At 38.7% G+C, this 25,730-nt stretch overlaps 1 protein-coding gene across 1 annotated transcript in view; it reads left to right on the forward strand.

The window, feature by feature from the left end:
- LOC149225599 (uncharacterized) overlaps nt 1-25,730 on the forward strand; it is a 308,606-nt gene that overhangs the window by 113,198 nt on the left and 169,678 nt on the right. Inside the window, exon 2 of the mRNA XM_089377186.1 lies at nt 6,895-6,989. Coding sequence (XP_089233312.1) covers nt 6,895-6,989 — 95 coding nt within the window. The remainder of the gene's footprint in view (nt 1-6,894; nt 6,990-25,730) is intronic.

Raw genomic sequence — 25,730 nt, forward strand, 5'->3', positions numbered from 1 at the left:
TTAATTAATTTTTTTTTTTTTAATGGGCCATAGACCTCTTAATTTTTTTTTTTTTTTTTGAATGTGAACGCATAAGTCCTTTGATTTAATTCACTCACAATTTCAAAGTCACAAAATGATTTTTTTATTTTTATTTTTATTTTTTTATTTAGATTTTTTAAATGTTTTTGAATGTTTTAAACAATACCAAATTGTCATAAAAAGATGCAAAGTAAAAAAATAAAAATAAAAATAAAATCAAAATTAAAATAAAAAAATATAAATTTTAATTTTTGAGTTTTATTAAATTTTGAAAGTAAAAAAAAAGAAATGAAACCTAACCCTAACAAACTAAAACGTAAACCATAAGAAGTAAGAAAAATGAAATTAGAGTTGCTTGATTTGTGCAGGGTTGGACGGCAGCGAGCAGACGAAGATTTTTAGAGGCAGCGAGTAGTCAATGGAGACTACGGATAACGAAAGGGAGGAAGGAGCCACGCATGAGGATTTGATGCATTGGAAAGGAATGGAATCAAGGAGTGTGGGGATGCTGCAGGGAAAAATATGCAGAGGTTGGCAGGAGCGTGAGATGTGGAAGGCTGTGGATGGACTTGGGCAGGAGGAGAGGGTAGCAAAGGGAGAGATTGCAAGAATGGAGCAGCGGGTTTGCAGAAATTAGATACTGGGATAGAGGGACGTGGGCAAGGAATAAGGACGTGGGAAACAACAGGAAGGGAGGAGGAGCCGCGGCTCAACGAGGGAGCAGTAGGAGCTGCGGGTAGGGACTGCAACTTTTGAACAAAGAAAGGCAGATCAATGAGTAGCATAGGAAATGAAGGACGAAAGCAACAAAGAAAAATTTCGAAATTTGCAGCAAAGAGAGGATGCAAATATGAGATGCAGAAAAACGCAGGCAGAAAGAGGATAGGGTTTCTAAAAAATTCAAATTTTTCCAGAGGAAAATCTCAGTAGAAAATGGTAGCCAGAAATCCTTTTAAAACATTTCCAAAATTGTTTGTTAAAGATTGTATTCTTCTGCTTCAGATTTATTCCTGAAACCCTTATAAAAACTTCCATATCTAAGAATTGTAAAACCCTTCCATATCCGTGCAAAGTGATATTGATAAACCCTAGAGATCCAGATCTTACCCTCCAGGGCCTAGATCTGGACTTTACATAAATTTCTTCCTCAGATCTGTAGTTGCACGACAACAAGAAAACACCAAAACGATATATACAATAATAAAAACTAAAACCCATAAAAACCCATGTTAGAAAAATAATTACGAAATTTACAAACTGCAGGCTCTAATCAGCGAGATCCATCATTATGATGCATAGAAATTAAAAGATTTTTTAAATTTTAATGGAGGTGCTAACTCGAAACTCTTTGTGTATCACCAACAAAATCTTATGATAAGCTCAAAGCTAAATCAGCTGGGCTCTTTAGGAACACAGATAGAGAGTTGGTTGGTCCAACTGAAAACTTCTCCTAATGCCCGAGAATCAATCAAATTTTCCTCGCAAAACTCAATCCAGCGATCAAAATAGAGCGAGAAAATAATAATAAAATTTGGACAAATAGAGATACATGCTATTACATTCAAAATTTAGATTATTATTCAAACCCCAGTGACTAAGCAAGATATCTGTTCTCAAACCAGTCTTCAGAATCTATCATCAATGGCTTTAGAAAAAATTATGCATGAAAACAACACATCTTATAGTATTCCCATGAAGAGTAACACCAACAGAATTTAACCCCAAAGTCTTTCTTTATTATCTAAAAATAAAATAAAATTACAGGAGCTTTTTGCTAAGCACACGACTCAGAGATCAGATGGATCGACTGACAAATGACTTCCTATTTAAAGATAAATCCTCTAATGGTTAGTTCGAGTGATTTTCGTCAAAGCAATCTCAACCGTTGATGAAGATTAAAATTCCTTTTAATTTCATCCGTCGAAATATTTAAATATTTGTGGAAATTCGAATTTTTTTAATTAAATGCATTTTAATTTACTCAAAAATTAAAATTTCGAGTTAATTTAAAAAAAAAATGATTTTGACTTAACCCTCAGGGATCAAAGGTTTAAAATTTGGTAAAATAATTAATTTACCTTAGTCTTGGGACCTTTTAAAATTTAATTTTTTAGGACCGACGAATTTTGCCTTTGGAGAATTTAAATTTACTTAGGACTTGGAATTAATTAAATTTCTGGCTTAGGATTTAAATTAATTTCTGGCCAGAAAATTTAATTAATTAATGTATGGGGGGATAAATTATTTTTCCAACCTCAAGACACTTTACATCATGATTTTCATATTTTTCTAGATCATAAAGGGGGAAAATCGATTTGTAATAGACCATCACAGACTACCTATTTCTGCGACACAAAACATCATGATTTTCATATTTTTTACATCATAAAGGGAGAAAACCCATTTGTAATAGACCCTCATAGATTACCCACTTCGGCGACACAAATATAATCTAGTAAACAAAGCAATTTATAAGAAAATAACCTAACCAAACTGTTAGGATTATTCCCAAATCACTATTACATAGACTCGATCTAGAACACTAGGACTCGCCTAAGATCCTAGTGACAAAATCCATTCCAGCTTTGGGGTAAGATTGGAGGAAAATTCTGCTGACCATCCGAGAATGGATCAGTGAGACAAAAAACATCCCAAAATGGAGATCGTCACTAGAAGGATAAGTTTACCTAGGTTGTTACATATATGACACGGTTCTGCTGAGATTATTTACATCATATACATGTAGAATGTGTTTACATTATAACATGATGACCAGGTTGATGATGATCACTGGATGGCACGGATATATCGATCAGGTGCTATCCCTTTTACGAAAAAAAGGGGGTGTACTGCTATCGGTTGTTGACACGTAGTGGTCAACAAGATCTATACAAATAAAATATAGGTTTACTAGATCTGAAGAGTATGAGTCCAACTCTGCTCCCACATTAGTAAAATCAAGCCCTTCCTAGCCATATCTATCAATTAAACACAATATATAAAAGATAAATAATTTTAAATGAGGCACTAGCCAAGAAACCTTGCAAGAGAAATTTCGTTAGATAAGTCTTGGGATTTAATCAGGAAGGCTCTTTAGTTCTTATGCCTTGGGAGTTGGCTAGTCCAACTGAGGACTTCCCCTCATGCCCAAGCTTTCAAATATAAAAGATCTATACATACTTAAATCAATTTGTTAGATTGATAGAGATATAAAATAACAATATAATCCTAAAAAATTAGAGATACCTACTAATTCAATTGAATTAAAATGCTATCTTAGATCTAATAACCTAAGCAAGATACCTGTGCAATAATTTATTCCATGAAAGATAAATAAATTATCCAAACAGCTAGTTGGCTTGATCTCGGTCATAATAATCTCGACAATTGATAAAGATTTGATTATCTTTTAATTTCCACATAAATTTGATTATTTTTGACGAATTCTCGAAATTTTCTTTTAATTCATTTTTGATTAGCTCAAAATTAATTATTTTGAGTCAATTTCCTCAAAAAATTGACTTTGACTTGACCACCAAAGCCCAAGGGTCCAAAATTTCTCGAAATTTTCAATATTCTCTTGGCGGGGGACCTCCATAAATTAATTTCTCTAGGACCCACGAATTTTTTATTTAAAGAATTTATTCTCCCAAAGACTTTAATTAATTAAATTTCTGGCTTAGAATTTTAATTTATTTTTGCTAGAGAATTTAATTAATTGACACGAGGGGATTAATAATTTTTTCCAACCCTCTAATATTTTAACACCATGGCTAAAATATTATTTACATAAGATAATTACATTTCAACCCTTAAAGAGGGAAAACCCATTCGTTATAGACCCTCAATCATTTTATTCAATTTTGCGACTCAATATGATCTAGTAGACCAAGTGATTTATAATAAAATAATCTAGCCAATTCGCTAAAACTATATCCAAATCACTTTTACAGAAGACTCGATTAGAACATTAGGACTCACCTAAGATCTTGACGATAAAATCCACCCTAGCTTTGGGGTGAGGCTAGAGGGAAAAACTCTGCTGATCATTTGTGTTTAGAAACACAGATGAATCAGTGAGATGAAAATCTTTTGAGGTTGGAAATTGTCACCAAAATAATAGGCTTACCCAGGTTGTTACATATATTATTGTCTTACTAAGATCATTTATATTATAAATTGCATATTGGGTTTATAAATCTGATGGACTGATGAATCCAGGATGATCTAACTGCTCAAACATGATGGAATCCCTTTGCGAAAAAGTGTACCGCTATAGGGTAGTTGACACAGAGTGGTCAACACCTCTAATTAAATAATAAAAACACTTTTCCTATCTTTATTTAATAATTTGACTTTTATTAACTAATTAAAGCCACTTTTAAGCCTGAAAGATGCTTCTCCATGATCACGTAGGCCACCCACAACCCCTTTTCATCATCTTGTCCTGTAGATCTTTTCGGCTCTATTCCAATGAGCTATTTCGCTAAGGTGTTCCTCCAAATAATCAAGCCCAACTAGCACCTTAAGCACAAATAATTATAATATGCCACTTAATAACCTCGTTTTACTGGAATCGCTGGAATGAAACGAAACCAAGATCGAACCATGCAAAATTGTTACTGATGATGAAATATGGTAAGCGATCCCAGTAAGGTCCCATAAAATTCCCCCAAACCTGTCAAGCTCACTAAAGGTGTAATCCTGCTCCTATGATCTAGTTGACACAGGATTTGAAGATCTCCCTTAACCATATCACATGGAAATCCAAAAGTCAGGGACTACAGTGGCAAGGGTCGAGAGTGCTCAATGTAGTGTGGCAGCAGGGGTTGAGAGTGAAGTTTGAGGCTGTCAATGTGACTACGGTGTGATTTAGCCTTTAGGGTTTTGATTTTGATTTTTAAAAAATTATCAACCACCAAGGTAACCCGAACATGAAGCCAAATTTAACCGAATTTAAGGTGATTTTTTATTTTATTTTATTGGTGTTCACATTTGTGTTTGAGTTCGGCTTGGGTTCGGGTTTGAGTTCACCTTAATGTTCGGCAAACCAAAATGAATAAATTCAACATGCGTTTAGTTTGACAAACTTCGAACTTGAAGGATTTTGTTCGTCGAATACGGTGACTTAGTCAGGCCCCATAAAACTCCTCCAAACCTGTTAGGCTCACCAATGGTTTAATCTTGCTCCTATGTTCAAATTGACACAGGATTTGAAGATCTCCCTTAACCATATGACATGGAAATCCAAAAGTTGGGGGCTATAGTGGCAAGGGTCGATAGTGCTCAATGTAGTGTGGCGGCAGGGGTTGAGAGTGGAGTTTGAGGCTGCGAATGTGACTACGGTGTGATTTAACCTTTAGGGTTTTGATTTTGATTTTTTTTAAATTATCAACCGCCAAGATAACCCGAACATGAAGCCAAATTTAACCGAATTAAAGGTAGTTTTTTATTTTATTTTATTGGTGTTCACATTTGTGTTTGAGTTCGGCTTGGGTTCGGGTTCGAGTTCGCCTTAATGTTCGACGAGCCAAATTGAATAAATTCAACACGCACGTTTGACGAACTTCAAATCTGAAGGATTTTGTTCGCTGAATACGGTGACTTAGTCTGGGGGATATAAGGTGCATGGTTGACTTGCATTTCACAGGCATCATATTGTAGTAATTAATTCCCTTTTTAAACTTGTAAAAGTTTAAAACCACTTTTGTTTGACAGCTGATGACTATTTCTGTTATAAATTTGAAATGTTTTGCTATCTTTGGCATGATGACTAGAAACAAAAGATCCATAAGAGTTTAAACATGAAATTTACTTTTTCATATTTTCGTATCTACAGGCTAGGATTTAAAGTTTTGGTAAATCCTTCTTGTATCTCGATTCTAATTCTCACTCTACTTGTTGGGGTCGGGTTTGAGTTTGTCTACAAAACTCATGTCATTCATCAAATTTAATTTTTTGCGGGTAAATATGATCTTTTCTAGTCCAAAGTAACACATTTGCATCTTAATATCAGGAGTTTATAGAAGCAACTATTAATTTTGTCCAATAAGCTTTTGAAATTTTAAAATGGTAGTTATTATGACATGAATATTGTGCCGAGAGGCACTCCCCAACCCAATATGGTAGAGATGTTGTAATGTTTAACATTTTGTCTCGGTCAAATAAAATAAAAAAATAAAAAAAAGTAACTAATAGTTATAATTATCAATAAAACATTTTAACTCAGTCAAATTACATTAAACTAAAAATAAAATAAAATAAAATAAAAAACATAAAATTAATAATTATATTTATAATTAATAGTTAAACGAACCTAGATCCATCTTAACTCCGGATCTACCAAGAGTCGAAAGGGATCAAATCTCTTGAGATGGAAACCTCTTTTAGAGTGAAAAGAGAATTGATTCCTCTCGACGCTTGGTAGATTCAGAGTTAAGATGGATCTAGGGTAGTTTTTAACTAAATGTTGTGTAGTTGAGTATAATGTTAAGTTGGAAGATAATGTTATAATTATGAAGGATGTCTGTTTTACAAATTGATTGCGATATAGTACTATTTTTGTTTTGGGGATTGAGTTTTGCATATTGATGATTTTCAAGTTGGATAATAGTACTTCACAAATGTGCCTTGTCACTTCCTGTTTGGGTTGGTGTTCTTCTCACAAATGTGGAACCTATTGTATTGTTTAAAAAATTCTTTTTGAGAGTTTTTTCTAATAATTGATTATACTTTTACAATGCATTATGGTTGTTTTTGCAAGAATCAATGCTTCAGATTTTCCATTTGTAAGCTTGTTTGAAATTAGGATTATATGTTTTATCTCCTTATTATCATAAGAATTTCTTTTTGATGCATCGATCTCATTGGCAGGGACAAATCTGGAGTAAGTCATTCTGCTACATTTCGTGAGAATCTTGTTGCAACTACCATTGACATCAAGGGAGCTACTGCTTATGAAGTTTCTGGTAAGCTTTTTGATTGTGTTACAGTAACAGTGGAGTTTTTAAATAGGCTTATGCCTATTGTGAGTGAAGTTAAACATTGTGTTACAGTGATTATGAGCTTTTTTCATAGCATTGTTCCATTTGTCAGGCTAAGGAATAAGTCCTCAATTTGATTGCATTTGCATTGATGAGAATAGATTTATATAACACACAAGGGTGACCCTTGGTTTTATCTTCCATGGTTGGTTCCTATTCTAACTGGTCATATTTCCTTTTATTTATATATTTACAAATTATTCACCCAATCCTTGAGGATTAGGTGTTTACCCCCCTAAATTTGAAGGGGTGTTTGTGAGTCCAAGCATTATTATAAATTTTTCAAACTTTTCCCTTCAAGTGCTTTGTTGAAGATGTTTGTACTTTGCTCATTTGTGGAACAATGTCTTAGATGAATAGTCTTGGCTTCTACATAATATCAAATCAAATGATACTTTGCGTTGATATGTTTGGTTCGACCATGGAATTTGGGCTTGTTGGCCAACTTAATTGCAAAAGTATTGTTAATCAAGAGGGTAGTAGAGTTCACTTATTTCTCCTGCAAGTCTTCAAGATTTTTCCGAAGCCACACAATCTTCTTTGTTGTTTCTGCAGCTGCCACGTATTTTGCCTTTGTCGTGGAATCTGCTGAAATTCAGGAATTTACTGTTTCCATGACCTCTAAGAGATAATTCTGATCCAAGACTCATAATATAACTTGAAGTAGACACTCCATTTTCCTTAACTTCGTCAAAGTCTGAATCATAATATCTAATCAAATTGAAGTCATCCATCTATGAATATTTGAGTCCAAAATGTTGAGTTCCTTTCAATTACTTTATAACTCTTTTTGCAACAGACCAATGTCTTTCACAAGGCTTTTGCATGAACTTGGAAATGATTCCAACAACAAATGAAATATCTAGTCTGGTAGTGGTGAGGTAGATAAGACTTCCCACAAGCTTTTTGTACTTAGTTGCATCCTCAAATTCATTCCCTTCTTTAGATGTGAGCTTCATATTTTGTTCCATCGGATTAGACATGATTGCATTCAACCATGCCAAACTTATTCGACAATTCTGTAGTGTACTTCTCTTGAGAAATGAATATATACCTTGGATGTTTGGTCACTTCAATGTCCAAGTAGTAGTGAAGGTGTCCCAAATCCGTCATCTAAAATCCTTTCTTTAGCTCTTTTTCTATGGACGCAATATAGTTCTCATTTCCCCCTTTATCAATAGATCATCTACATATAAAACAAGATAGACAACACATTTGCCAATTTTCTTGACAAATATAGTTGCATCATCAAGATTAAAGTGTTTGAAGTTTAATTTTAGAAGACGCGCAATCAATTTTTCATACCAGTCTCATGGTGCTTGTTTTAGGCCATATAAGGATTTGATGAGTTTGTATATACTTTCTGTTTTTGTCCCTTCACAATAAAGCCTTCTAGTTGAGTCATGAAGACATTTTCTTTCAAGTATCATTTTAACAAAGCAATCTTCACATCAATTTGGTGAACTTTCCATCCATTATGAGCTACTAAGGCAATGAGAGTCTAGATGGTGGCCTATTTTGTTGTGGGGGCAAAGGTCGCTTCATATACGACACCTTTTCTTGCAAATCCTTTTTCCGCGAGCCTTGCTCTATGCTTGTCAAGTGAGCCATCTAACTCATAATTATTCTTATAGACCCATCCACACCCAATCGGTTTGGTTCCAAATGGAAGGTCCACCAACTTCCATATTCCAGTCTTTATGAGAGCATCATACTCCCTCTACATTTCTTCTTTCTACTCATAATGAGAAGCAACTTCTTGAAAGGAAGTGTTAGCTTTTGTAGCATCGGATACGTGTTCTGGTCTTGATTTGTGTCAGAGGGGCTAAGAACACGATACCTTCAAAACCTAGAAAATGTTTCACGAGATAAGCTTGTGAAATGCCTTAACTAAATTAATTAATCATCATTTAAAACTTAGACTTAGGAAAACTGGTTAATTAATAGTAAAAAATTAAGGAAAGGTTAGGATGCTCTAGAAGTTCACACGGATTGAGTTTGAGACGATCTTAACCATTGATAGAGATCTAATCATGGTCGTTGGTTTGCCAGCGAGAGATTATAAGAGCAGGATGATGGGGACGGGGATAAACACATCAAAGGAGAGCGAGTTCCTTGACAAAGTGAGCTATTCAGCTGCAAAGGTCGAGCAAAAAAGAAGAGTTCGAGCCAGAAGGAAGGAAGAAGTGAAAGGGGGCAACAACAGTGATTTCCAGAGGATTTATAGTTCTGGAGAGTCAACAACAAAGAGGGCCGCATTATTCCTTAGTGAGGCTACGTAGGGCATGTGCAAAAGGCTTCAAAAGGCAATTGATTTAGTTGGAGAAGCGATCGATTCAGGTGCTAGTGGCCAAAAGAGGATTCATGAGGCTAGGCGAGTCATCTCCAATGGCTGAGTTGGACAAAACGACAAGATCATAGCAACTCCATAGGAAGTGCGAGTAGAGTCTACACAGAGGCTGACGTAGGGGTTTCGGGTGGCCCAAATTGAGCTAGTTTTGGAGTTGAGATCAATTGTCGGGTGAGTCAAATTGTCTCACTAATATTTTGGCTAGATTATTTTGCTGAGGATTGCTAGTTTGACCATCCAGATATTGTACTCAGATTTTGCTGCTGCATATAATAAAATAAACCCTCATCTGCTGCATCAGTTTTCCTAGTTGGGTTTTTTAGGAACTTTTATCCAAAAATATTGGTGTCATTTTTATTTTGTGTGTGTGCTCTATTTTCTCAGTTCCAAATTATTTTCCGCAACATAATTTTATCGTGAAGAAATTGCAATGTGATTTATTCGTTGTTTGCTATAGCAAACAAACTGCATAATTAATTAGTTAGAAGAATAAATTCCAATTGTTGCATTTCAAGGAATTTTCACAATGAATTGGTTCAAAGTTAGTAGGTAAATTGAATTCACCATCATATGGGACGTCCATATCATCAACTAATTCATAATCATCTATTTCACCTTCATTTTGTTTGTTGGAACTTTTGGTTCTCTTCTTTCCAACCTCATCAAGATGAACACTTTCAAGTGTTTTGGAGAGCCATTTTGGGGGGCCTTTCTGAGATGGTTTAGGCTTCTCTACTGATTGAAATGGGGTTTCATGAAGATTTAGTCTTCCAGTCCTCTCAATCATATCGCTCAAAGGGTCTTCCTGATTGGAAGAAGTGGTTGGAACTTCATGAAGGGGGAACAATGCTTCATAGGGAGATTCCATAGATTGATCCAAGATAGGGACCCCCCTTTATGAAGTGGAATCTCATTCTCAAATTCATGATAAGGTTTTGCATGATTGAATCTATACAAACGATAACGCTGCCATTCAACAGTGTTGTCAGTCTTGAAAGATTCAAGAAAATCACATCTCTAGACAAAAGAAACTTCTTATTTATGTTGATTTTTTTACAAGATACATAGTAGAAACCAATCTTTTGATTTAATAATTACTACCTAATGATCTTCAAACAATTTATCTAATGCTATTGATATCATTGAGCAATTATACATAGAATATTTCAACAATAAATACAGTAAAACCAATACATATCATAAAGAGACAACCATACACAATGGAGACAACAAATTTTCCCTAAGAAACCCAAGCTTGAGAGAAAACTTAGCTATTCTTCTTCTAGGAGAATTTATTCTTCAACAAGGCTTACAATTCCAAATTGTCTAGAAATTTGTGCCAAAAATCCAAGTCCAAACTTCAGTCAAATTCGTCCTCTATCTGCTCCCACATGTGGCTGTTATAGAAGAGAGATGATGATGAGTGAGTGATCAAATGAAGTCTCATATCATGTGTATATATACAAGTTGAATGGGTGCGTTTACCTCAAGGGCCACGTCCCTTCATGAGTTGGGCCGACTTGTCCTTTTTGGGCCTACATGAAGCCCAATAAAAAATGAATTTTTATTTTTATTTTCATAAATCTTCTAGGCCGACTTCGGAGGCCTCTTGGCATGCGGGAATACCTCCTGACTGTTGAGAAATTCATTAGGGAAACATTAGGGTTTTTTATTTATTAGATTTCTCCTTTACTTGACAATTCCTTGTGATTAGTAATTAGTTCTTCTTCTTCATTATGTTTTCATCATCAAGATAATTGTCAAAATTTCAAAGACAACAAAAGAACACAAGATGTAGGCACTCAGCCAAGGCAAAACCCCCAAGAAGGGGAAAACCCGGTCAAAATCTTCCACTATAGATTCAAATCAAGATGAGACAACCAAGACCTCTTTACTAAGATAAGAAGTCTTCTCCATCCACCAAATCGACCTCCTTATGACTACATAAATTTGCTTCAGTTAGAATCTTCGACCTGTTGACCCTGTCGCCTACACCTACCTACAAGTTAGTGAGAAAAGCCTTCAACCCCACAAAATGTGGTTGGTGGTAGGGAACTTAGAGAAGGGGCTGCCACACTAATCCCGACTCTCCGTTTGAGCTATCTCCTAGGTTAGCTAAGGGGGGTGGTCCCTAATGAAAAATTAAGTTAAAAGATGTGAGTTTCTAGGAGAGTGTTATAGTGAAAATGGATTACTTTTAAGGATTTATGAGCAAATATGAAGTGAGCAACTTGAAATAACAATGCCAATTATTAAGATGACAAAAACCATAAAACCAGTGCTTTATAAAAAAGTTGCTCAACAATTTAAAAATATATTTGCTCAAAGTAAAATGTAATGCTCTCAAAAGAAAAAGCAAAGTAACCCTAAAATGTAAACAAAAATTGTTAGCACAAGATATGTAAGATACAAAATGCTTTTCGAGATAATCAACTTTATAAATCAAAGCATGTCAAACATATCTTGCCAAAACCCAAAAATTAGTAATCAACTTGGAAATGCTAAACCAAGACATCAATATGCAATTAGACTTTAAGCATGAAAAGAAAGCACTTGTTTGAAAGGATTACAATATTTGTTTTTGGAATAGACATTGCATATGAAAACTTAAACCATCAAGAGACAAGTAAAGTAAATGTAATGGAAAGTGCTCTTGGTTAATTTTATTAATTATCCCTACAACAAGATTACAATTCAACTTTTCAATCCTCAGATCTCACCCTCGCCCAAAGATATGGATCTCACAGTGAGGAGTCAATAGAGGAGTAGAGGATCCCTAAGATGTTTACTTCAACCAGCTTATGTTGGAGGTAAAATTTTAATGAGGCTTGGGGCCTTCTTATACTAAAATGGCTAGATAAAATGCATGTAAGTTTTTCCCCAAAAGAGAGATTGATTTGCAATGCGTGAAAATGAAATAGTGTTCAATATAAGTTGCAACTATAACCTCAATTGGAGGAATAAAATTAGCTTACAAGTGCTGCATGTGTCTCATCAATGAATTAAAATGATACATATAATTTGCTTGAAAGTAAAATTTGTTTCAAATAGACAATGACAATAAATTGCTCCAATATTCAAGATAACAATGTAGCATCAAAATGAAGCATGTATTCAATTGCTCATGAAACAATTTACCTTGAAATGGTAACGAATCAAAGTTTGTTAAGAATATAAAATGCTTGCATGTAAAGGATGAATTGCCCAAAGTAAAGTGTAAGCTTGTAGCTTCAAGCAACAATGAGATAGAGAATGCAAAGCTCAAATGAAATTGTAACAAACTTTTACTTAATGAAATGTGATAGTGAGGTTGTGTTAATTCCCAATTAAAAGATGCATGTAAGTGAATGAAGTGTGAAAATTTAAACCATGCAAATGTCAATTCACCCAAGAGAAGCCTCCCTTTAAATGGGGAGATAAGATACCATGGGAGAAATCCCAAGCTCCCACAAGAAAATTAGATTTTTTATTAATATTACAATGAGAAGAGGGCCCTTCAATGTCCTCAACTAAACTTCAAGGAGCGTCTTCACAATAATTGCTTGAAACTTGGACACTAGACCTCCTTTCCTGAGAAAGTAATGACAAGATTTCACAAAACTTATGCAAGGGAAACAAGGTGAAAATTTCCTCCAAATGCCCATAGCTTAGAGAGGAAAATGGGCAGCCCTCTAGTGAACTCGATTTGGCCAAAATAAGCTTCAAAAGGGCTCATGACATTCTTGGAAATCGAAACCCCAACACTTGCCAAAGGTTCTGCAAACAATTGTTAGATGTTGTGGGAGGTCGCTCTTCAAAATATGCCACACAAGAGTTAGCAAACAATCCAAACAATGGCTGCAAAATAAGTTAAGTATTAGTGAAAAAATCAACAAGATAAAATGTGTATGTACAATTATAATCTACAAAAGGCTAAGCTAAAGAGTGAGAGTAAACTCTCGTCCTTGCTTAGCCATCTTTGAGCTCTTAGATAGCAAATGAAAGAAATGAAGTACAATTCTTTTTAAAAGAGATTTAAATTTAGAAGTGTTCGGCTCGGGTACAAGCTATGTGCCAAAGCCCCTGCAAAACCACTTTGTAAGATAAGACTATGAAGGCTCAAAGAACCAATGAGAGCTCCTTTAAGAATGTATCAAAAGTGAGTTGGTCTATCCAAAGACTTACCCTTACGCTTGATTTTGTGATCCCAACAAGATGTTCCCTCTACAAAACTTCAACTAAGAATTAGTTCCATATAGATTTAACAATAAACAATGATAAGGAACTCTAGAGATTTATTTAAAACCAACTAGAGCATATTTCTAAATCAAATGTCAATGCATGATAGATCTATATTAACAAATCTACAAGAGCATATGGAAACAAATTAGATCAAAGCATGAGTAAAAGGGATTATACCAATGATCAACAATTCATCACACTCGAAAAGGAGGAAAACCTCATGAATGAAACTCCAAAGTCTTTATTGATATTTTTGAAAGTGGACAAGGCATCAATGCTTCTGCAAGCACAATAGCTAGTAACAAGATCATGAAAATGAGAGCTCAAAGCTCTGTTATATAGAACTATGGGAGCCAATCCCAATGTAGAAGTAATTAAACAAGTGGCATGAGGTGACAATCCCAAAGAGAAACTCGAATTTGTTGAATGGAGCTCCAATGCCAAATGTAAAAATCGAATTCTGGCAAGTGGACATCATTTTCTTCTTCCCTTATGTGCCAAATTGGAATTTTATGATAGAATGACAAGTGTATATGGGTGGTAACCCATGTGGAGATAATTTCCCACAGAAATCTTCACCAAATATTCTCCCAAATCCTCCCAAATGTGTATTAACTTCACAAATTCGAATTTCCAAGTAAGCAACTTTCTCATTTAATGCCAGAAATTCGATTTTATTTGAGCACATGTCATTTCCTTGATTTTAGGAGTCCACATCACCTCGCGTCTTCACTTTAACTCCTCCATAATTTTCCACCTCATTTCCACAACATTTAGCATGTGTGGATATTTATTTTTCTCATTTATTTAATTTCTGGCTTAATTAATTGCCAGATTTCCCACTAAACCTGGGAAAAGTGGATTTTGAGGGTTCAAAACACATTTATAAACCATCAAAGTGTGTCATAGTAGAAATTTGAGGGCGAGAGGTGCAAATTTCATTACTCATACCCCATAGAACTTCTCTAGACATCACTTATTACATTACAAATACAATTTTATTAGTAATTTCCGCAGTGCGGAAAATCTAAAAAATTTAAAAATGACTACCTAGACCTAACCAAATTCCACAAAATTTTGTGTGATCTAGTATGGTAATATACATCGACTCTAGACACTAAGATGTATTAGGGGCTCAACTTTCAAACCGTCACACCGGCTTTGGGGTAAAACGTGAGTGAAAAAACCCAGAAAATTATTCGCCTCTGGAAAAGAAGGGATAATTAACTAGAAAAAAAACACTCCAAAGTGTACTGGTTTGTTGATCGAGTCCCAACATCTTAGACCTGTTACAGACTCAAAGCTCATCATTACTAGTATCACTTATTACAATTCCCTGCAGGGTGTGAAATTTGGGTACAAGAAAGATGATGGGAAAGTAGAAGTAGAGTTAAAAAAATCTGTTCACTGATGATATCTGATGGTACAAGTGTCCTCTGGATCATCCTTGGGCATGGAGTCTTCATATAATCATCAGGTGCCACTCAAGTGGTCAACACGACCTTTATTGCAACACTATTCCCTTGGTCTCACAATTCACATAGGTGGCAAAGTCACATAAATTGCGGCTAGGAACATTCTCTCTTTCTATTTATATCTCATCCTTCTTTTCTTCCTTTCAAAACCTCCTTTTCACACTTCAAATTGCAACTTTTCGCACTTCAAATTTCAGATGAACTTCATGAATCGAATCTCTAAAACAGGTCGAGCATGGTTGCTATATATACTGGTTGGAGTCTGTACTTTTGATGCCAACTTGGAGGAAGCCGACTTGGTGGAGGATAGACACAAAATAATTTTTCTTTCTTGACCTTAAAGAGCCCAAGAAGGGTCTCTTACAAAAATGACTTTGACTTTGACTCAACAAAAAATCTTGGAAGCCTTCAATGGAGGCTTGACCTATTGACCCTTGACCCAGGCATGAAACCCATGCTTTAATAAGTCAGTTTCTTTTATAATATAATTTTTTTTTCTTTCGTTTGACAAATACATTACAATATGACTCAAATACAATTATGAAGACCGACACTAGTTACATTCTTCAACACCCCCTCTTAACTAGGGAGGTGTTCATAATTACATATACACAAAGGTATATGGAAAATCTCAAAATGATATGCTCTATGAAGAGTTCGCAACACACATAGTGCTACAGATTAGATACCTGGCCAAGGTACTCTAATCGGGTGGGACTAAGGTGTACTGAAGCTTTTGCACTCTAGGTACCATCATGCTTTTAAGCTCTAAAACCAACCTAGGTATCTAGGTGCGTATCTAAGGTTGAAGCTCCATGACCAACGCCACCCTCCCTACTTCGGGATCTAGACATCAATACATAGGCCGGCCAGATGTCCTCCCAAGCATTTTGTTGCCACAAGATGCTTCATCTCTCCTTATCAACTAAACCATATATATCCACCAATTAAGCTTGCTTCAAATATTCAAACTTTTTACGGAGAGATCCTACACATTCACAAGTTACAACCCTAACTAGTAATAAACCTTCAAATATATATACAAGTCAACACAAACCTTCGGGGTCATTTTGATGCAACTTATATCATCATCAAGTTATCCAAACACAACTTGTCAAATTTTTTTTTTCTTGCACTTTTTCAGATGCACCAAATACAACATCAATACTTTTCAAATCTTTTGTTTTGCAAATCCATCTGTAGTACTTTCATTCATTCTTTGGTTTCATTCTTTCTTCAAGGTATTCACTATGGCTATCATAATATGCTCTCCCTCTTAACTGGGGAGTTATACCCTTTCTTCTATCCAAGCTCCCTCTCAACTCAACAACTTCCTTAGGGAGACCACAATCTTTCAAAGCTTTATTTCTTTCTCATGACATCAAGGTGATCTTCATCTTTCTTATAATTTCCTTCATCATGCTCATCATTATTATCATTTTCAATTACGAACATCTTCAACAACTTGAAGATTATGTACCTGGAAAACTTTAATAGCAAGTACAACCAGTTACAAATATACAGAAGCATGAAGTCAACTATATCAAAGTTATGTCATTACAAAGGAAGCATTAAAACATTCAAGCTTTAGACATCAAACACCTAAACCTAGTTAGGTTCATATTCAGTAAGGGTCACATCTTTTATATTTTAGTATTCAACAATTTGCTAGGGTTTTGTCACAAACCCTAGACTCCATTATCAAGACTTAAAGCAACTTAATCAAAATATCAGTCTGATCATAACACTATATATCTAGGGCTTCGATATTTTTTTTTTTCTCGGCAAAAAACTAGCTAATTCATATATTATATGTACAAGTGAAAATTACAGACAGTAGAGCATGTCTTCCAGGGCCTGTAGTAGCACCCTGGGATCTTTGACCATGATTCAGAAAGCTCCCTTGAAGGGGTAGCTTCACCAAAACATCATAGGCTCCCTCGCAGGGGCAGCACCGGACCAACTTTTCAAAACAGTTCCAGAAAAGATCAGACTCCCTGAGGAGCATCAGAATGAAGACCCAACGCATTCTTGCCCACGCAGGGGCTTACAACCAAAATGGACTGACTCAGAAACTCAGCTATTAACTTAGACCATTTGAAATTAAAACTAGACCAGAGACTGAACAAGATAACATATGGCGAGGATGTAAGCATCCTCTGCCAGCAAACAGTAAGTGATAACAGGAGATAGATACCCGCGTCCACGCTAGTCCTGGAGTTGAGTTGTCGAAGGAAGGAGAGCCGCGAGCTGGGCCTCTGCCTCTTCAGCAAGGCTTTTGTCCTCAACGATATACGCCCAGCCATCACCCTCTGGTCGTCCCTCCCATATCTTCCTCCAAACCTCTTCGTCGACGCCTGGAGGGGGTGGGCCCACTGGAGGAAAGGTGTCTTGCGGGTCTTTGTCTTCCTTGCTCCCAGCTTCAGACGCTGGAGTCTCCATGGCTGAGCCTTGTTCCGCCACCTCTTTGTCTCCTCTGTCAATTTCCTTCCCCTTGCCTTCCGGTTGCTTCTCCGACAAGCTCTGAGGGGTGTCCTCCCCATTGCCTTCCGGAATTGCTGTGAACATGACTGATATGTGAGCAGTGAGCCCTGGGTAGTTCTCAGAGCCTTGCAGGTTGAAAACCACCGAGCCGAAGGAGGGAAGCTCCAGTCTTCCTTCATTGGAACTCCCCACTTCCAAGAATTGCCTAATAGGGAGCGGGGTGGCCCTGACTCTCCTGTGACAATAGCAGCAGCAGCAGTGATGATGCTCATCTGCTGCAGGGGCGCGTGAGGAGGAACCTCTTGCTGGACCTCTCCTACATGGCTGTCGCTCTCGGAATTTGACCATGGTGAGTCCAATTCTTCTTCTGTAAACTTGTGAATGAGTTTGGAATGGATAACTGAACCAGTTGCTTTCCAGAACTCTCTCTTGCACCCAATCTTCTTTCTGCAATTCTCCCCTTGGTTGCAGGTTAAACCTCTTCCATAACTTGCGTTGCACTTGAGCCAATTGCCTGCGTCTGCTTGACCACCGACCTGAGTGGCAATCGCACCAGGTATCCGAGCCTCCGGGTGATAGTAACTGCCACAGCCACGGCCCTCTGTATTTCCGCGGCTTCCACCTCTCTTCAGGCAATAATTTCTTGCCCAATCCATCTTGCCTGTATAATACTGCCTCAATTCCTCGATGCAGGCGGACATTAACTCCGTTCTGCAAATCCATTTACTCTGCTCTCTTGCCATTAAATGCCTTCACTCAGCAAGGCTTCATTAATCATCTGCCGGCCTTCTTCAGGTGGGCAAGGTGCCGACACGGGGTAGCCCATGCGTGGCATGTGGCTCCCTGTCCTTTCCATTCCGCCACCCGCATCCGGGGCCTCATTGTCTCTATGGATGAGACTCTCACATTCCTGTTTGCATTGATTGTTTGGAATAATGTTCAGGTGTCCCTCAAGGAAGGGCTGGTCTGAGTCTACCCCTATATTGGCTAGTAAATCCGCTACCTTATTACCTTCTCTTTTAGTGTGATGAAAAGAGATGGCATTGTGGTTGCGCATTTCCTCAGCCATGTCACTGAGTCTAGCCTCAAGTCTCCAACTGTTGGTTATTTTCCTGGCATGCGATCCATTCTGAATTCGAATGGCCATGTTTATGAGAATTTGGGAGTCTCCTTCCACAATCAATGGTTGGAGCTTATGTCTCTTTGCTATGAGTAGTCCTTGCTACATACCCTCCAGCTCTGCTGAGTTGTTGGTATCCCAGCCTAAATTGCCAAAGTATATCTGTTGCAGAGTTCCTTGATGATCTCTGATAATTCCTCCGAATCCTGCCGGGCCAGGATTGCCTTTAGATGCTCCGTCAAAGTTGAGCTTGTATGAATGTATAGGCGGTGCTTCCCAGCTTCCATTTTCCTTCCCGTCGTGATTGGCTGCCTCCTGAGTAGTTGGCCCTTGTGGTATTTGCAGTCCCCAGTTTGTTAGAATGTTTTTCTCATTGTCTGCCGTGGGGAGATCTTGTTGTGTCCAATTCTTTAGTAGCATGGTTTCCTGGATGTTGGCATGTATTCTGTTCCATACGTCCTCCTTGGTCGAGCTGAGGTTTTTGAAAATGCGCCGATTCCTCTCCTTCCATATATTCCATAGAAGAATGCCTGGAATTAGGTTCCACAGGTGGTTGAGCAGTCCACTGTTGTAAGGGCTTTTTGGCCATTTCCGTATGGTGTTTATTATGTCTCCCATTTCTCTGCATCGCTTTTGACTTCTGAATTCTACCGTCTCCCACAGTTGAGTAGCTAGCTGACAGGAGTCCAGAAGATGCTGTAAGGTTTCCTCCTTTTGAAAACAGTTGTGGCAAACCGAGGGTCCATGGAAATTGCGTTTCTGCAATTTGTCCCATGTGAGAATCTTTTTATGCCCAACCATCCATAGAAAGTGAGTGATCTTGGGCCATGTTTTGAAGCTCCAAATTCTGGCCCAGAGAGGATCCTGAATGATGGGGGGGTCTTCTAAGAGATTGTAAGCTTCTGAAGTTGAGAAAGAGCCCTTGGGAAGATAGCCCCATCTGAGAATGTCTTCATTGATGTTGTATCTTATGCTTCTTTTTTTCAGTTCGATATCAAGGGCTGCTACTTCCTGCGTGCTGTAGGTGTTGGATATTTGATTGCTAGGTAGCCATTGTCTGAAGCCCGCTTCCATTTCCGGAGTCCAATATTGATGAACTTTGGCTTGCTGCTGCTCTTGCCTGCCTGGGATAGTGGCCATCGGTAGAGCAGTTGATAGTTTAGGTAGCTGGTTCCATGCATCGTGCCAAAATCTGGCAAGTTGACCGTTCCTTATTTCCCAGAAGCTATGTTTCTGAATCAACTGGTGATGCTGTTTGGCAGCATTCCAAATAAGTGAACCTGTGCTTGTGGGCGTGAATCTAATAAGCTCTTCTTGGGGCATGTTGTTGGTATATTTGTCTATCCAAATTTTGGCCCATGGTTTATCCGGATTCGTTAACCATTGCCACCAAATTTTTGCAGTCATGATAATATTGCTGTGCTCAGGGTCACGGAGACCAATACCACCTTTATGCTTGGGTTTGCATGTGGTTTCCCATTTTACAAGCGCCCATTTGCGGTTGGTAGCTGAACTACCCCACAGAAAATTGCGCTGCAGATTTCTCAGTCTTCTCAAGACCCATTTTGGAGCGGCTAGGATGGAAAATAGATAGAGGGGCATTGCTTGAAGGACGGATTTAAGGAGCACAGCTCTACTTGCCAGATTGAGGGAGCGGTGCGTCCATAGGTTAAGCTTGAATTCCAGTTTCTCAATGAGTCTTCTCCAAGCAGGTTGCTTGATGGCAGAGGCTGTGAGAGGTGCTCCCAAGTAAGTGGAGGGGAGAGAAGCAGTTTGAAAACCCAGTATGCGGGTGACAGCACGTTTTACAGTGGGAGGGGTGTGGAAGAAGAATATGTGGGATTTGGTATTATTGATCTGGGTTCCTGAAGCTCTAGAGAAGTCGTTGAGCAGAGATTTTAAACAAGATGCTTCCTGAGCAGAGGGATAGCCATACAGCATGGTGTCATCTACGAATTGCTGATGGGAGGAGGCAGGGGAGTTGTGGACTGAGATGCCCCGGAGATGGTTAGTCTGCCGTGCCTGCTTGATGTGCCGCCCAAGGCCCTCCGCCATTATCACAAATAAGAAAGGGGATAAGGGATCCCCTTGACGAATGCCTCTTGAAGGTTTGAAGGGGCGGGAGGGCAACCCATTGACTAGAATAGAGAAGTGGGAGGAGGAGATGAGATTCATTATCCATCTTACCCAAGTGGCACAGAAGCCAAAGGCTCTCAGCATGCTCTGAATATAGGCCCAGCTGAGTTTGTCGAATGCCTTGGATAAGTCAAGCTTGAGTAACATGCCCGCTTTTTTGGAGATCTTGAGCGAGTGAATGATCTCATGGGAAAGTATTATACCGTCCATTATCTGTCTGCCTTCCACATAGCCAGATTGCTCGGGAGAGATGATCTGAGGAAGAAGGGGCTTGAGTCTGTTGGCTATGACTTTGGTGATGACTTTGTAGAGAACATTGCATAGAGCAATGGGTCTAAATTTGTCAGGGGTGATGGAGTTCTCTTCTTTGGGGATGAGTGTGATGAAGGTAGAGTTAAGAGAGGGTAGCATCCAGCGGAGGGCCCTAGATTCCTCTACTATTTGCCAAATCTCAACCTTAATCATATCCCAGAAAGCATGAAAGAAATCAGTGGTAAAGCCATCAGGGCCAGGAGCCTTACCTTCTTTAAGTTGCGCCATTGCTTCATCCACCTCTTGGCTGAGAATCGGGCTCATAAGCAGATCGTTTTGCTCCTCCGTTATTATCCTGGGAATGTTGCTTGTGATTTTTTCGATAGCTGCCGTCCGGTCCATTGTCTGTTCTTGGTGAACTTGTTTGAAGTGATTGAGGAGGGTTTCCTCTATTTTCTCATGCTCCTCCTCTTTTCCTCCCTCCTGATTTTGGATGAATGAGATCTTGTTGTGCATTCTTCGTTGAACTGTAGTGTTATGAAAGAATTTGGTGTTGCGCTCCCCCTCTTTAAGCCATCTAATCCTCGATTTCTGTCTCCAATAGATTTCTTCTTGCTTTCTTCTTTCTTCAAGCTGGTTGTAGATATGCTTTTCTTTTTCCAGGGTTGCCTCTGTGTGCCCTGTATTGATGACTGTCTGGTGTAGTAATTTGAGCTCCTGATTGAGTTGCTGTTGGGCTTCAAAAATGTTCCCAAAGGTCTCCTTATTCCATTGTTTGAGGTGGCCTTTCAGGTACTTTAATTTCTGTTGAAGTTGGAACATTTTGGTGCCTTCTGGAGGAGTAAAGGAGGCCCAAGTAGTTTTGACGAAGTCCTTGAATGCCGGGTGGGTTAACCAAAAACTTTCAAATCGAAATGGCTTTTTGGTGCTGTTTCCTGGTCTTTGCCATTGCAGGGCTATTGGCCAGTGATCCGACCCCGAGTGAGCCAGAATCTCAGCGTTGAAGTCACCCCCGATATGCACTGCATTGTCTGAGATCAGGAATCGGTCTAGCTTGGAGGCAATCTGATGTTTCCCCTTTCTGTGATTGCTCCAAGTGTAGATTCCATTGCAGAAGGGCATGTCAATGAGTGAGGCATTTTGGATGAAATCCTTGAAGTGTTCCACCTCAGGTTCCAATCTGGTTCTTCCCCCTGTTTTATCCTCGATCTTGGTGATCATATTGAAGTCCCCTGCCACAATCCAGAGAGGGTGCTGTCTGTTGATGCTCAGGGCCTCGATAGTGTCGAGGAGCACTTTTTTGCTGCCCCCATCCTGTGGGAAATAGACATTGGTTAGGTTCCCATGTACCCTTGTGCCCACAATGTGAAAGGCAGCTTGTATGAGATGATGGGAAGCATGGAAATCAGTGAGTGCTATAGCTTGAGTGTTCCAGGCTATGGCTAGCCCTCCCGAAGCTCCAGTAGCATCCACAGCCACTGAGTGGCAGCCCGGCCAGGCCTTTGAGAGTATTCGTCCCAGAGTGTCACTGTTGCATTTAGTTTCTTGGAAAAAACATATGTGGGGTTTTTCCATCTTGATCATGTTTTTTAACATTCTGTATTTTGCAGGGCCGTTGAGCCCTCTAAGATTCCAGGAGATGAGCTTCATTGATAACTGATTTGAGAGGGGCTGAAGTATTTCGTAAGCTTCGCATAGTGGCCTGAATCCACTAGGACTTTGCCAACCTCTATTGTCCTTTGAAGAACTGTTTTCCTTCCTCTTTTTTTGAAATCCTTTGGACGCAGTCTCCCATCCCAAGTGCTTCCCGCTTGTATTCCTAGCTGATGTTGTTGGTAGGCTTTGGAGATTACTATTTCCAACTTTTCTAGATCTGTTTCAGCGATGGATTCATAGGCTTCTTTCTTGCATGCTAGCTCGAGCTCATTGATATCCAGTCCATGAAGGTCTACATTGTCAACTTCTTCCTCCATTATTTCAACAACATTGGTGTCCTCCTGAGAGGTTTCTGAGGTCTGAGCAGGCTTCGATCTCCCATCTATCTCCATGTTCTTGGGGGCGTTATCCGAGTCCTCCTGAGTTCTGGTTAGAATGGTTGGAATTGTGATAGGGGATTTCGAGTTGAGAGGGGGGCTGGAAGGGGGGGGGCGGCTTGAGGAGGAAGGGAGATCGGTTTTGCTGGGGTTTTCCAGGGGCTGGTCTTCCGGTATGTCGCTGAGGGTCTCAAAACTGTTCTTGGACGCTTGATCTTTGTGGATATTCTGCTGAGACTTATGCCCGTTGGCATTTTTCCTGTGCGAGTGCCTTCTGCTTGTTACTTTGGTGAACCCGTCTTGATTCGACTTGGCCGAGGGGTTCTGAAGACTGAGACAGATCTGGGACATTTAGAGGACAATCCCTGAATAAATGCCCAAGAGCGTGGCATCTTCTGCACCGGAAGGGCACATGCTCATAATCCAAAGGCTGGATCCATTCTTCATCCCAGTGGGAGAGTGTTATCGACTCTGGTAATGCTTCGTTCAACCTTATGAAGACACATATGCGAGCATATGATATGAACCTGCGTGTTTTGGTTTCTTCCGCCGTCCTGATGTATTCTCCCACTCCATTACCAATTCTTCTGAGTGAGTCTTCGTCCCAGTATTCATCTGGGAGTCCATACAGTCGAATCCATACTGGTGCCCAGGTTAGGTCTTCCTTATCTGGGTTGAATCTGGGTTTCCAGTCTCGCATGTACAGACCCGCTGCATTGAAGAAGTGTGGGCCTGTTCCCAACACTCTGAGTTTGTCTTCAACGCAGTAGAAGATAACTGTAAAGAAGCCTTTCGGTCCTAGTTGAAGCAAGACATCCCCCTTTGGTTTCCATTTGGCAGCTATCCAACCATAGAGGGCTCTTTCTGTAGGCCAGAGGCCTATAAATTTCCCTATGATGGCGTGCTCCTTCATGAACTCTATTCTGGCATTTATCAGGTGACCTTGTAGTTCGATTCTGGGTCTTTCTGCCGCTACAGGTTTGCAGGTGGCTGAGGTGACTTTTGGCGCCTCCTCCTTGTCTTTTTTCCCTTTGTTCTGTGATCCGTTGTCCTGGCCTTGCGGATCTTCCGATTTGTTGTTTTCTGGCTGTGATGAGCCGTCATTATTCAGGATCTCCCTACTGATCGATCCGAACAAGAGGTCATTGTCCTTCTCCTGCTACATTGGGGAGGGCCCTGTCGCCCCCCCTGCGGTGCTTCCATGGCGCCTGACTGGCGCAGTACTGATGCTCAGTTTTTTCAGAGCTTAGATTAGGCGAGGTTTGCAGGGAGCTCCGTTGTCTGGTAGCGCCGTCACGGGTTGCAGAGAAACCCTAGTCGCCTTGCAGAGCCGCTTCGCTTCCAATTTTCATAGATTTTCCTAGGGCTTCGATATTAATTCCTAGAAGTCATAACTAATTCTACTAAGATTTTGTTACAAACCCTAAATTTTATTAATCAATAATCAAGGTAGGATACTCGCATATACATATCTAGGATTTCATTATCATGCACTAACATCTCATATGAATATTTACTAGGTAAGCCCAAAAGACAAACATCGATACATCAAAGTTAAATATATAACAATTTTGACCAGACTAGGGGCAATCATACTGAAGAATGTACACCTAGGTTTTCATTCCTAAGATCTTTACTATAACTATTGCAAGTTTTTTTTTCATAAACCCTAATTCACCAAACCTTAAAAATCTGGGGTTTCATTATATAACCTAGACATTAACAACAAACCCTAAAGGACTAGGGTTTTTACCATGAGATTAACAAAACCTTAAACTTTAAAAGTATAGGATTTCATAATAAGTTCTAGACTTTATTAACAAACCCTAAGAAGACTAGGGTTTCATAATCAACATTGACATACCCTTAGCATCAAGAGGCTAGGGTTTTACAGTGAACCCTAAAGGTTAAGGTTTCACAAAAATGATCAAATGACAAGAGATAGTATAACGAGGGTAGATTCAATCTAATGATTAATCACCCTAGCAAGATTTTTTATGGTTCAAAACCCTAGATAAGGATGTCAGTGATGTAAAGCAAATTTTAAGTGAGGGTGATCATATCTTTTACAACAAAATTTGTAATCTAAGATATACCTTGAGTTATTCTTTAACAAACCTTGTAGGACATCAATTCTTGAAGTGCTGCCTCTGAATTTAACCATAATTTTTATACCTGCAATACTTATTGACAAATACAACCAAGCAAAATCTGCGATACTAAAAGCATGATGTTAATTCGACAATCTAGAGTTTCCTTGAAACAAAAGAGGATGGAATTCTAGGGTTTCGAATTACAAATCCTAGAAGACGAGTAATGAGCGATTAGGATTAGGGTTTCTATATGACTAGGGGTTTTCATGTGACATTTAGGGTTTTCAATCCTAGATAAGAATCTTCAATATAATGGAAACTACAAACCCTAGATTCATATGAAGCACTGAATCCTAAGACAATTCATGTTAGAGCCCTATTAAAATGAATATGCCATACCTCACAATTACGTACCTCAGTCCTTCATGATCATAGAAGCTGCTATAGAGCCTTCATTTGGATGCCAAGATTTCCTTATTGTTCTTCAAGACTGTCAAAAGTT

The sequence above is a fragment of the Pinus tabuliformis genome, chromosome J, assembly GCF_031772625.1.
Source record: "Pinus tabuliformis cultivar Carrire ecotype Pingquan chromosome J, CPIR1, whole genome shotgun sequence".
NCBI classification, from domain to species: domain Eukaryota; kingdom Viridiplantae; phylum Streptophyta; class Pinopsida; order Pinales; family Pinaceae; genus Pinus; species Pinus tabuliformis.